Consider the following 14,299-nt stretch of genomic DNA (forward strand, 5'->3'; position numbering starts at 1 on the left):
TTCCTTTCAACACCTGTTTATTAGGTTTTTGGGAACGTTGAATACAAACATCAAGTTATTTTTTTGATTCTGGCCCTTCAACGCCCCCCCCCCCCCCCGTCTAGTGACCTCCAAATTTCCGGAAAGTTGGAGAAAAACAACTTGTGGCATACTTATAGGTTTTTGAAAGCGCTGAATACAAATATCAGATGGTTTTTTTTTATTCTGCCCCTCCAACGTCCCCAATGGCCTCTAACTTCCGGAAAATGCTCTCAAAATTCAAAAATCTAATTAACTATATGTCACATGATTTTTTTCAATTTTCAAGAAATTCTAGTGGCCAATTAGGTTATTGTAGCGGTCAAATCGAAAAAATAAGTTAATATTCGTATTCAACGCTGACAAAACTTTAATAAATCACATTATGTGACACGATTTTTTCAATTGGAACTTTTAAAACTTTGATAAACTATGTTTCATAATTTTTCAGAAAATTGAGGTGAGCAGGACTTTGTTACTTAAGTTACAAAAATGGTCAAAAATCAAAAAATAATTTTCCAAGACTTGTTTTCTGCTAAAAATCGCCAAAAGTTTCGATTTTAGTCAAATTTGTCAAAAAGTATTGTTTCTTGTCAAAAATTGCTACAAAATTTCGTCTTCTTGGTAAAAAAAATTCCAAAAAATTGTCACTTTTGATGCCAAAAAATCTCGTTTGTTTATAAAAAGTTGCGAAAAAGTCTCGCTTTTTTGACAAAAATTGCAAAAAAATCCTTCTTTTGCGCCAAAAATTGGAAAAATTGTAGTTTTTTACTAGAATAGCAGAAAAATTTCTTTATTTACTTGAAGTATTTTGTTTACCCATTACAACGAGAGGAGATTAGGTACTGTTATCATGGAATCCATTCGAAAGGCTTCAAAAGTTGCAGAAATATCATCAAAATTTCTCAAAATTAGCTACTTGTAAAATAATCAGCGATATGCTGTAAAATTGATTAAATGTTATATCATTTGATAAAAATGAATTGAAACGAGAATTAAAAATGTGAAAATTATTTAAATTGCCCAAAATCTTTTAAAAATACTACTTTGAAAGAGACAAAATTGTAAAAACATTGAAAATTCAATTTGAACTCATAATAAATTGTAAAAAGTTGTTGAGATTGCATTGAAACTGCTTAAAACTTTAAGAAAAAAAAAACAAAAAAATGAATTTTTCTTAAATTTTACGTCATTTTTTGATTTTTATGCCCCTGCAACACTTAAAAAAATTTCAGCAACATTTTATAAATTTTCACATCATTTTCAATTCATTTCTGAGTCAATACGAAAAATAAAATTTTTCCAACATTCCCAACAATTGGTATTTTTAAAGTATTTTCGGGTAAAATATGAATTTTTTCTGTCTTTTTCAACAATTTTTCTTACACATGAAGCAATTTTTACAATGTTTCATCAATTTTTAGATCATTTTCAAGTAATTTTTGAGTCAATACGGTAATTTCTACTTCTTCTATAATTTTTTCTTTTATTCCAATCATTTTTTTTTTGTCTTTTTCAAGTTGATTTTCTGTAGAGTTTGAATTTTTTCTATCTTTTTCTCAAAATTTTCCTTGCATTTTAAGCAAGTCAATTTTTTCAATATTTTAAAACTATTTCCGATAAAATATTGCACTTTTTTGATGTCTCGATAATTTTGTTAAATTTTAAGGAACTTTTTATTAGGATACGTCATCAAGTTTTACATTATTTTCATTTTCACACCATTTTAAAATCAGTATACCAAATTCTTTCCTTTTTAACAATTTTTCTTTATTTCAATCAATTTTTTTTCGCCGTTCTCGAGTTAATTTTTTTGCGATTTACGTGACTTATTTTCTCTGTCTTTTTCGAGAAATTTGCTCACATTTTAAGCAATTATTACCAACTTTTGTCATTTTACTGTGTTTTTAACAATTTTCCTTCCTCTGAGATAATTTTTAATATCATTTAATCGATTTTGAATTTTTTTTTCAATTCACATGTCAGTAGAAAAGTTGATCCGTCGAGTCCTCAAGATAAAATTTATGATGCTTTCCAGTAAAATTGATGAAAATCCCGTTTCATGAGTCAGAACCCCTACAAAGATCAACAAAACATGTCTTAAATCATATTCTAAAACCTTTCAAAATTTCTTAAATTGCAAAAGCCATATCTATCAGGTCACCAGTTCACCAGCTTCGTAACTTCATCTCAAAACAACGTCTTATGAAAATGAAAAAACTTTCCTCTTCAAACTCCCCATTCGCCATAATAAAAATAAAATCGGCATCTCTCGAGGGAAATCTCTGTACTCAGTGAGGTGAAAACAGTCGATTCTTCGATCGGTAATTTAACTACATACAAATTACCAAAGCCAATCTCTGCCCATATTACACTTGAAAGTCACAAACTACACAATTTCTGAGAACTTGAACGTCGATACTGCGAAGTGGGCTATACCATGACTCCACTCCATGGTACTTATTCCTAATATAGGATACGTATACCTATTAGTTGTATTTGTACGTGCTCTTGGTCGTCCGTTTCAAATGATGCGTAAATAATCGCAGACGAATTACTTTTGCTCTTTGCCCTTGACTTTGGAAGAAAATAATTGACGAAATGTAGTTATATTATTACGTAACATTCATTTATACAAATCGGACACTTACAAAAGATGAACCGCACAAACATCCTAATAAATAAATCAGTGAAAGCGTTCATAAAAGTATTGAAGAATTTTCTCGAATTCTCAAGATCAAAACTTTTGGGTGTTCCAATTTGTTTCCAAGGTCCTCAATGTACCTCTACCTATGCCTCAAGTTTTTTAAGATTTTTTCACATATGTCACAGCAAATTATTATATTATTCGATGAGAGACGAAGAAAAGAAATCACTTTCTCTGGCTTGTGTGAATTCATCTTGGACTATAAGAGAACAATTACTTGTAAAGGAGAACCTACGCTTTGTTAATTATCCAGCTTGATAGAGGAGCATGTGGCCGAAGATGAAAATGCGCAACGAGGATTATTAAAATGTAGGCGTCTGACTCTCTGAGGTAGATTTGTATTCGTATTACCAGTGTATCTTTTACTTCTCATCGTCTTTTAATCAAAATACTACGGGTAAGGTACATTAAGCGTACAAATATGAACTCACGAGTTAACGCAGTACGAGACCTGAGCCTATACCTATAACACCCACGTTAATACACACCTTTAATAAACCTAATATCTCATCTTGAAACGTGTACCTTGTAATACGGAACGAGTTCAACGACAAGTATTATAACCCAAGGAAGTGGCATGTGCAGTCATAACAGTCTCTTTATGCACCTCACAAATACACCATATTCACGTGTTCCATGTTCCACGTTCCAGCTCCAGCACGTTTTTTTACGCGCACGTCTAGCGCCATCAAATCAGATATTCTATTAAAAAGGCTAATACCGGATTGATTGCTTCCAACCTGGTCAGTTTTTTCTTATCTGGGAATCTATCGATGAACTCTTGGACGTAAAAAAAAGTCATTGGCAAAGGTCTAAAGTGGTCTTATAAGAGAATTTGTTGAACTGGCATTTTTAGACTTGGACAAAACCAAGCTAGATCGAACAAAAGAACATTTTCTGAAACAGTTTTGCACCCTTTTTTGAAAATTTGAATTTTGGTGCTTGTATAGACTTTCGATTAAACGAGCTTACTGGGACAAGACAAAACGCAGATACCAGAAAAAATCGGTTATCTGGTCAGAAGGCATATTTTTTGGGTGAAAAAGGCCCCCTTGACTGAAAACAAGTTTCTGAAGAAAATTGAGAAATAGCTGGAGGCTCCAGAATGGCCCAAAACTAGCACATACATGGTCGATGCGCAGGAGTTGAATTGAAAAAATTATTCACATCAGTTCAATTCACTCCAAAAAAAATTTACATTCTACAGGAAAATTGAAAAATCGCCCTTAAAACAGCTTTTCTAAATTTTTGTAATTTTCAAAAATTCGCCAAAAATCCAAAAATGGACTTGGAGTGCTGAAATTTTGGTTAGGGGGGTTTCAGGACACGCTCTTTCGATCTAGCTTGGTTTTGTTCAAAATCAGAAAGGCCCAGTTCAAAAATTGCCCTCGTCAAATGGAGCTCAGTTTTCAACGATGGCGTCAATTTTTCTGGTAGGTAAATTGAATCAAATCGTATGATTTACCAACTTATTTTCATTTCAAAACACATGTGATGCGATCTGGGATAGGGTACCCAAAGTCGGAAAAGTAAATTTTGTGCTACAGCAAAAAACAGTTGAGATATTGAGAAATGTCAATTTTCAGGTTACACTGAAAACTTGTTCTAGACACTGTTGGCTATCATCTAGCATAAAAATCACCTCTGAAAGAAATATTTTTCCCTAATAAATACCCCAACGAAGTTAAAAAAGAAAAGGTACCCAAAGTCGGCGTGTTGTTTCCCCCCGCTTGCGCTTCCACTACCATTCCGCTTGCTACTACCCAATCGATGTTCTTCTGTTCTTTCCTGTTAGTTATGTCAAATTCACAATAAAATTAGTTGTATACCATTAGAAAACGCCTGTTACATATCTTTCTTGGTGGCTAGCTGCCTGGAGAGCGGAACATCACGCCAGGGGTTGTGGGTTCAAATCCTTCTCAGGGCAAAAATTTTTTTATAATTTTTTTCACTTATTTTTTTTTAAAGTCGTGAGTTTCTGTAAAATTTTCATTTTTTACGCATTTTAATGTTTTTTTTTCAAATTTTCTGTACAAAAAATGTGTTTCCCTCAACATGATTCAACAAATAGTCAACAAATGTTGACACAATTTTTAAAATTTGATTATCTATAATTTTGAAGTATCATATCAAAATTTCAGCCAATTTAGTGCAGTAGAAGTCGAGAAAATAATTTTTTTCAAAATTTTGAAGGAAAAACTTTAAACTTTGATTTTCTCAAAATTTTCTTTTTTTAAGCAGAAACTTCAACTGTTCATTGCTCAGCCGCAAAAAGGGCTAGACTTAATATCTTTTTTTTAAAAAAAAGCTGTCATTTTAAGCTTTCAAATGACACAATAAAAACGAAAAAAAATTTTCCGACTTTGGGTACCCTATCCCAGATCGCATCACACATTCTTCTGATACCACATCGTACATGGGTGCAGTTTACTCATTCAACGTAAAATCACAAGTTTCGGGTGGGTCTTTTTTTCCTCCTCGACTTGATCGGTTTTTTATACGACATGCTATACGGTGATGTGCATTACTACATACGCAGAGTAAGTTTGGGTGTACGAAGCACCCAGTGCAGCGCAACCATACCATCATTAATTTCTTCCGGTTCTGCTTCGGTGGACAAACCGCCTCTTACAGAGGTTTAATCTCCATTTCCAGCTTTGTATCGACCGCGGCGACGACGAAGAATTAAAAATTGTGATTCGGTACATTAGCTTCAGATTTTCGGCGTTTTTCTGCTGATAAAACGACATTTTCCGAGTGTTTTTCTAGCAAGTAGGTATATCTTTCCCTCATCGTCTTGGTCTTTGTTTCATACTCTGCCGCATCTCGCGTTGTTTACTTCATTAAAGTGTGAAATTGTTGATGATCGGGATCGCGTAACATGAATTTTTATGATGAAATGATGCTGGAATTGAACGAGTAGGCGAAATTTGTACTTTTCCGGTTGGCAACGAAGGTGGTGATGGTGAAGATGTATCCATTTTAAAGTGTATTGAAGGAAAACGAAAGTGACCAAGGAGATGTGGTATAAAAATGACCTTAAAAGAATATAGGAGGTATTTCTTTGTGTCAATTTTTAGGCATGAATGGAAGAAAACTGTGGAAAATTTGAGAGAGAGAGAGTGAAATTAGTAAGAAGATCCTTGAATTGTTTTTTTTTCTCAATGAAAGAAATGACTAAAAAATGATGTCGTATAACAAAATTTTGAAAAATTCTCACAAAAATACCAAAATATCAAAAAAAAATTGTTGCGAAAAATTATAAAATATTATCAGTTATCAGAATCGATTTAAATTTTGTAAAAATTACTACACAAAAGTGCATAATCTTGATAAAATCCAACATACAAATCACTAAAATAGTCAAAAATTGATAAAATTTAAATAAAATTGAACAAAAATTGATTAAAAACTGAGCAAAAAAATCTTTAAAAATTGTTAATATGGCATTTAAAAATTTCAAAAGGCTAAAAAAATGTCAAAATTCAGGCAAAATCTTGCAAAATTGTCCAGAAAATTGTAAATTATGAAAAACTGATCAAAACATCATCGAAAAATTTAGAAAAATGTCTTAAAGATTGCATAACATGCAAAACTGACAAATAAGCTACTAAAAATGACCATAAATGGCTTTGAAATTTTACAAAAATTAGCAAAAAATCAGTAAAAAAAAAAATACTATGGTACTATCATGTCAGAAATTTCAAAAAAAAAATTGTTGAAATCACAAAAAATTGGGCAAATAACGATAAAATGAAATTTAACAAAAATTACATAAAGTACTAATTCGTAAAAAAAGATAAAAATGAATAAAGACGAAAATCATCAACACCAAAAACTGATGAAATTTCGTTTAACTTTGGCAAAAGTTGATGAAAAATCATTTCACTTGAAAATAACAAAGCCTCAATCAGATTTTTGAAAATTGAAATTTTTTAAAAATTAGGGCTTGAACTCCTTTTTTTGGAAAAAAAGTAACTTTATTGGTACCTAATTGAAAAAGCTCGAAAACAGTAACCAAGAAGTAACTTAAAAAAAATGACAAAACATTGACGAAAAAAATCAGAACTTTTCGTTTTTAATTAAAATCTAAAAATGAAACTCGATGGAAAATTGTACATACCTACACACAATTTTAGTAAAAAGCAGAACATTCTTGATTCTGGCAATAATCAATTCGTTCGTGAATGATTCACCAAAAATTGATTAAATGAATCGATTCGTTCGCGAACGAGTCACTTATACGAATCAATTCGTTCGTGAATGATTCTCCAAACATTAATCAAATGAATCGATTCGTTCACGAACGAGTCACTTATACGAATCAATTCGTTCGCGAATGATTACAAAAAATTATTCAATTCGTTCGTGAATGATTCACCAACAAATTATTCAATTCGTTCGCAAATGATTCACCTAAAAATGAAAATTGATGAATCGATTCGTTCGCGAATGATTCACTAAAAATTATTCAATTCAGTCGCGAATAAACGATTCAATTTGTTCGTGGATGATTCACCAAAAATCAATTAAATGAATCGATTCGTTCGTGAATGATACACCAAAAATTATTCAATTCGTTCGCGGAGGATTTACCAAAAACTACTTAATTCGTTCACGAATGATTCATCAAAAATTGAATGGATGAATCAATTCGTTCGCGAACGAGTCACTTATACGAATCAATTCGTTCGCGAATGATTCACCAAAAAATTATTCAATTCTTTCGTGAATGATTCACTGAAAGTTAATTGAATGAATCGATTCGTTCGCGAATGATTCATTAAAAATCATTCAATTCGTTTGCGAATGGTTCACTAAAAAATTATTCAATTCGTTCGTGAATGATTCACTGAAAATCAATTAAATGAATCGATTCGTTCGCGAATGATTCATCAGAAAATTATTCAATTCGTTCGTAAATGATTCATTAAAAATTAATTTAATGAATCGATTCGTTCGCGAACGAGTCACTTATACGAATCAATTCGTTGGCGAATGATTCACCAAAAATTATTTACTTTTTGAAGTTTTGTATAAAAAAATGAGAAAATATTGAAAATAAGAAAAATTATTCAATTCGTTCGCCGTTCGCGAATGATTCACCAAAAGTTATTCAATTCGTTCCCGAATGATTCACTAAAAATTATTCGATTCGTTCGCGAATAAATTATTAATTAATAAATTCATTTCATTTCTTCGTGAATGATTCACAAAAATTAATTAAATGAATAGATTCGTTCGCGAACGAGTCACTTATACGAATCAATTCGTTTGCGAATGATTCGCCAAAAATTATTCAATTCGTTCGTGAATGATTCACCAAACATTGATTATTCCGCTCGCAAATGATTCATCCAAAAATCAATCAATTTGTTCTTTTGTTCAATCACCATTCACCAATCGTTCCTGAATGATTCGATTCAATTCACTTCGCTTGAAAACAGATCAATGGCAAAATCCTGGAGGTTCAACTCAACCTTCTCAACTCAACTTCATTCAACATGAAACATGAATGATTCATAAAGAATAACGAAAATTGGTTCCCAAACCCGCAAAGGTTATTGAGGGAAAGAGAGGGAAATGGAGTGGAGACGTTTTTTTCTCAAAAATGGCCGGATATGCAGGAAAATTACATTTTTTTCGCTGATATTAAATTAATGACATCTTCACGCATTCGCCCATCGAACTGAAATTCAGAAAATTTTGAATAATCGATGACCATTTTGGGAAGCCTTTAAAAGCCCTTCTGCTTGTTGAGCGTTTTACACACCCTAAGGCCAAAACTGAATAATGATTGTTATCTCAAAATAAATCCTTATCCTTATCAATCAATGTTGCATTTTAGAATTGGTACTCGTACATATGTACATTGTACAAACGTTCTTTGAATTCACTTTCATCTTAATGTGAGGTTATACCGAGCTGAAATTCACAATACTTGAATTTTAGACCACTTCAGCACTCAAGAAAACTGTTAAAAGTTTTTTTAAATGACACATTTTTTTTTTTTTTTTTTGAAAATTATTCAGTCCATGATTAAAGTGGAGGTGCATCAAGTTCAACCAATCAACCATCAAAGACCTGAAAACGCTACAAAAACGTATTGCTTTATTCTACTATGTTAGTCACTTCTGAATAGTGGACGAAAGGGGGAAGGGGAGGAATAAATGGGACTAAATCGTAACCAATACAGAAATATATCGAATAAAAGAACGACGCACTTGTAAAACTCCATCCGTAGACAATATTTTTAGAAATGATTCGATAACAAAAATGATCACGCCGCAGTTTGAAAATAAAACAAATGCATGAATAATAGTAAACAGAATAGACCAGGTCAAGCTCCATAATATAAACATTAAACATACTGAATAAGATAAATAAATCGGCAGCAAGATCTAACGTAATAGGCTACGTAATACGTAAAACGCATCATTTATTTATCGTATTGACGAGGACTACACTCACGAGATGAAATTAAAGCAATTAAATTATGGTATAATGAAGCTTATCTCATCATGATACGAGCTATCAGGTCGCTAACCGGAATTGAATCAGATGGTATTTCGCTTGAATTAACAGATTAAACGCAGAATCATCGATATACGACGAGCTTTATCGTCGGTACTATTTTTAGACGACGACGGTGAAATTATTTCAGCCGATGAGCCGAGCCATCGAGTATCAGACGAAATAAATAATAATCGAATATTCCCAGACGTGCTTTTCAACCGCTCATTAATTATTGAGAGATGTATGACGAGCACGAGGCGTGCTACAAAGTGTGATGAATTATTGGTGCGCAACGCACATTACAACAGTGTAGGGAAGAATATTGATATTTTGGTAGAAATTTTCACACTTGGAGAAGATTGCATGAAGCATATTATCTTCAAAATGAAAACCGAAAGAAAACCTACCGAATTCAGTAGGTGTAGGTCTAGGTACACTGCATACTTTCACACGCGAACATATATAGGTACTGGTACTTGAAAAAATAAGTACTAGTCATTTCCTTTTCCTTCTTACAAGTTGTACGACAAAGCAAAGCTCAGCTGGACTTTTTCTCCGGTGTTCGTCTATCGACTACAACGACACAACAATACGAACCGAGATATAAATCTTTCCCGCGTATATCACCCTATATATGCAAATGATGGTGGAAGGAAGGCGAAAACTAACCCATGAACTAATAGTGTACATAACAGCATAAGTTATACTCGTACATATCAACAAAAGTAAACACACCAGCTGTTGGTGGAAATCGAATTCGAATTTAGCATTAAAAATAACATCAGTGATACGTAATGGTAATTCATTGAGCTAAATAAATTTTACTTACATTTCAATTCGGCTTCGGCAGTTGATCTGAATAAAGATTGTAGCACTGTAGGATCATTAAAGCGTAGAATAAAAATCCGACACGAAAATCATTTTACGACGTAATTCCGGTTAAACGACGAGTTCATTACTTTTTTTTTCAAAAACATGACTCAAAAGTACGCGCAGGGTTAGTTGACTCTACTTTCGAAGCATTTCCCGAATCAATAATTTGCGGCTATGCGCTACTCTATCGTGATAAATACCGGCGTATGCTGATTCACGTTTTCGTCGGGTTCGGGGTATTGTCTGTCGAATCAAAATAGAAACATCGAAGTTCAAATTCAAATTAAGCACTGTTGCTAAAGTTGCGATGAACTTTTGATAGTCTGATACATTCACGACGTACCTACTTGAATTGAAATCTACCGGAGAAAAGTCAAGTCGTTGTAGGTAGCATTGCTCGGTAGGAGCTTTATCATCATTATCGAAGTGTATTCCTGATTTGAAAGAAACCCATTCAAATACCAAAAGTGCAAAAGTGCAGCCGTGTATCTATAAACAAAGATAAGAAGCAACCGATGTAAATAAGGAAATTTAATTAAAACGGAATGTAATTATTTCACGATTAAACGTGATAATTGTTCAGTTTCCATGTTCTTTTATCACCTACTCGGCCAAATTAGGAAAATTAGTAGATTATTTCATGACCGTTCTACATTGAATAATACTTACATGGAAATATTTATACGATTACACATCAGAATATGCACATTCTCTTTAGATTTCTCTCGAGAACTTTGAACTTTAGTCGAGGGAAGAAAAATATTGCAGAAAAAGAAAACTCATGTTCGACTTCGACGATACTGGAAGTAGCTGAACCTGAAAAAGCGTACAATGAGATAATTAACGAATCCTAATTCATCAAAATCAATTAATAATCATAAATTAAACCTAAATAATTAATTAATCTAGAAAAACTCACGTAAATTCGCGAAAAATCAGCAAAAATACCACCGGAATTCCACCGACAAAGGCAAAAACGCCATAAACGTAAATTACGTCAGCGGGTAATTTACCGGTATTTACGATTTTTGGAATTTCATCCCCACAGCTGCCAAAAATCCTGATCAAAACAACCAAAAAAATCAGTGTTTTTATTTTTTTTTCAAATTTTTGTAAACAAGTTGCAAAATCAACCGCTTTTTTGGTAATTTTGGTGTTTTTTTGGAGAAAAATTGGCAAAAAATCTTTATAAAAATATTATTTTTCGTTTTATTATGTGATAAAGATCGTATCGAACATGACCAGCCGCCGAGCAGCACCGAAACAACAATGTAAAGTGACTTCCACTCAAGAGGATTTCGTTCACGAATGCACTTGTAACGTAGCCCTGAAACAATTTCGCAAAGATATGAGACAATTAGAGTCGAATACTCGTTCCTGCAGTTGTCAAAATACCAAACCTTGTAATAAAACCACCCAATCCAATCGTGGAAATCGAACGACGCCGATGAAATCGAAACCAGCTTCGAAACCAGCACCCCAAACACCCAGTAAGAACAAAACTTGGTTCGAAGTGCTCGCTGATAGTCCGAGAAAACCCAAAGAGAAGGTTGAAGTCAACGGGTGTGATTCTTCTTGTAAATATTCGTCGATATTTTCCCATTTGGTGGCACCTAAGAGTGACGATGATGCGAAAAATGGTAAAATCAAGCAGTTTGGGTTATTGATGGATATTTTGTATAAGAAAATACAGCAAACGAGTAAGATTGTGTTTCAGGAATTCTTTCATCATGCGATAAAAGCGTGGTAGTATTCTCATATGGTATTGTTTTGTTTAGATGATCACGAACTGGTGAATATTGTAAATGAAATAAACAACGTGATGTATTCGTCGAATGCTCAACAAAATAAAGTTTCTAGTTCCCAGAGCTATGAAAATTCGAAATATAATTCAAATGTGCAAGATCAACGATATATTTTACGTAGAAAATTATTAGAAATGGAGAAACCGTAAGAACATATTATTTCTTTCATGTTTCGAAAATTATTCTTCGAGTGTGTTTTAGCAATTTTTACTTTTTTTTTTCAGTGTAGAGAAGCCAGTTAAACAGAAAGATGATATTAAATTGAAAGCTTTGGCAAAATTGCTGGAAAACATGCAATCTGTGAATGAGAAAACCGAAACTCATCAAGAATCGTTGAAACATTTATCTGAACTGATTGAAAAATTGTACAAAGAAAACAAAGTAATAATTTTATACTCTGGAGTAAATGTTGAATAAGTTATTGAAACACGATCACTAAGATAATTTTCAATTTCAGGCATTAAATGAACAAAAAGACAATAGGATAGCTCTGGAATCGAAACTGTCATCGGCAATAACCGAAAATAGATACCTTAAAGAACGAGTGCATCTTTTAGAAAACGAATGTAAAAGATCACACGAAGAAATAACGAATTTAAAAAATCGTGTTGGGTAATTAATTCATTTTTTTTTCATCTTTGCCATCTCGAATATTTGTTTAATAATAAATTTATCCAATTTCAGCCGAATACGAGAAACCATTACGAGAAAAATAGATTTCGAAGTTAACCCAGAGCTCGATCACCATTCGATTACATTAGATTTAGATGACACCGTAGCTACGGTTCCTTCATGTCATGAGAATTTTGACGCTCTGATTCGACCCGCCTCTTCATCTCCAGCTCGCAGTATCGATTATCAGGTGAAACAAGATAGATTGAAACGAACTGAAGATGACGACAGTGGGATCCAATCCAATGCTCAAGATAACGAAAGGAGATCTCGAAAAGTACCTTCTAGCTATAAAAATGCTATTCTGGCGCTGCAAGCTACCGTTCAAAAAGCTATGGAAGAATTCAAACTCGATACTAAATTACACGATGTGACTTTAGATTTAAGCGATGCGACGTGTAAACGTAGCTTATCGCCGATAAATTTGAATTCGTAGCTCGATAGCTTAGCTAGAGCTGGTTTCGTGATTTAAAAAATATCGCAGCGAAGTTGTATTTTGCTGGAGTGTAAATAGTTAATCGTGGCCTTGAAATAGTCTAGATGAATATGTGCCATTTTGATACAGTATTTTATTATTATTAATTTTGATATTACTCGATTTTGACTGATATTTCAGTGAAAGTTTGTTTTATAATGTATATTTATAATAAACAACAGATGTAGATTCTTTTGTAAAATACAGTATGTATAGTAAATAAACATCCATCTGTGAAGTTTTCATTTTAGAAATTAGTTATTTGTGTAGAGAAGTTTCATACTGGATGAATTTCCAATCCAAGCCAGACTCATCACTTCGCTTTCGGGTTTAAAAAATCAATAACACAGATTACATTACTCGATAGGTACTTTTTATTATAAATTTGCGATGAAAAAAACTTATGATAATTTGAAAAATAAAAACTAATTGCTTACAAATATACTTGACTAAATTCTAAATGAGGAAAATTCACATTAGACACACCACCGAAACCAAAAATACTTCATTCTTCAGGTAAATAAGGAACTAACAGCTTATTGATCGTTTGTATTTCGCGATGCATTAATTCGAGTTTCATATCCAATTGTTCTTTGAATTTGGCGTCCAGTTGTAACTGAGCATATTTTTCAGAAATCTCGCGTACCTGTAAAATTCCACTCGTTGGATATTATTGATCGTCATAAATGGTACATTGAAATGACAGATAACTCACCATTTGGGAAATCGTATTCATATATGCAGCAGCTCTGATGGCGAAAGGTACATTAACATCATCTTCTCCATCCGAATCCATTTTCGGTTTCTTTTCGATAAAACTGTCTGCAAGTAATTCAAAATTATAGGAGAATGAAAGCTGAGAGTAGAAACGTAGAAAGTGAAATGCATAAATTAATGAGTTTTATGACGAGATTACGAACCTGATCTGTTGAGTATTTCAACGCCGAATATCGGTTCTTCGATGCAAGTCGATGAAAATGATGGAAAATTCGCTGCAGTATAATTAATTTTAAAATGAATCTGAAATTAATTAAAATTATCAGAAAACAATGAAAATGATTCACAGGTATAGGATAGGATAGGAGGCAAGCCATAAAAGGGGCGGGGAGGGATATTTGGGCCTTGAGGATTTGGGAAGGGGGTGTGAAAAGAGCGCAGGAGGGGAAGGTCACCGGAAAAAGAGGAAGGGGGAGCAGAGGGAACAGATTTTTTTGGCTTAATGAATCGTCAAAA

At 33.0% G+C, this 14,299-nt stretch overlaps 2 protein-coding genes and 1 long non-coding RNA gene across 3 annotated transcripts in view; 1 reads left to right on the plus strand and 2 right to left on the minus strand.

Moving 5' to 3' along the window:
* The window catches only part of DAAM (disheveled-associated activator of morphogenesis-like protein), a 131,321-nt gene extending 120,400 nt beyond the window's left edge, over positions 1 to 10,921 (minus strand). Inside the window, exons 1-2 of the mRNA XM_065352680.1 lie at positions 10,784 to 10,921; positions 10,071 to 10,603 (exon numbers count right to left, since the gene is read on the minus strand). The gene's annotated coding sequence lies outside the window, so the exon portion shown is untranslated. The remainder of the gene's footprint in view (positions 1 to 10,070; positions 10,604 to 10,783) is intronic.
* A 298-nt stretch (positions 10,922 to 11,219) lies between these two features.
* Positions 11,220 to 13,296, plus strand: LOC135837431 (uncharacterized). Its single transcript, XM_065352696.1, has 5 exons — positions 11,220 to 11,814; positions 11,893 to 12,064; positions 12,144 to 12,300; positions 12,377 to 12,531; positions 12,604 to 13,296. The coding sequence occupies exons 1-5, from the start codon at positions 11,352 to 11,354 to the stop codon at positions 13,025 to 13,027; spliced, it is 1,371 nt and encodes a 456-aa protein (XP_065208768.1). The 5' UTR covers positions 11,220 to 11,351; the 3' UTR covers positions 13,028 to 13,296.
* Positions 13,297 to 13,417: 121 nt separating this feature from the next.
* Positions 13,418 to 14,169, minus strand: LOC135837443 (uncharacterized). Its single transcript, XR_010557189.1, has 3 exons — positions 13,987 to 14,169; positions 13,782 to 13,888; positions 13,418 to 13,712 (listed from the first exon to the last, which is right to left on the minus strand). It is a non-coding gene; the product is annotated as an uncharacterized LOC135837443 (long non-coding RNA).
* Positions 14,170 to 14,299: the final 130 nt, after the last annotated feature.

Source organism: Planococcus citri, chromosome 2 (assembly GCF_950023065.1).
Source record: "Planococcus citri chromosome 2, ihPlaCitr1.1, whole genome shotgun sequence".
Lineage (NCBI taxonomy): Eukaryota > Metazoa > Arthropoda > Insecta > Hemiptera > Pseudococcidae > Planococcus > Planococcus citri.

Bases quoted from the DNA above. Each gene is read 5' to 3' on its own strand.
- LOC135837431 (XM_065352696.1), top strand. From the start codon at position 11,352: ATGACCAGCCGCCGAGCAGCACCGAAACAACAATGTAAAGTGACTTCC. The intron at 11,815-11,892 runs GTAAGATTGTGT...TGTTTTGTTTAG, and splicing joins TAAGAAAATACAGCAAACGA to ATGATCACGAACTGGTGAAT. The intron at 12,065-12,143 runs GTAAGAACATAT...TTTTTTTTTCAG, and splicing joins TTATTAGAAATGGAGAAACC to TGTAGAGAAGCCAGTTAAAC.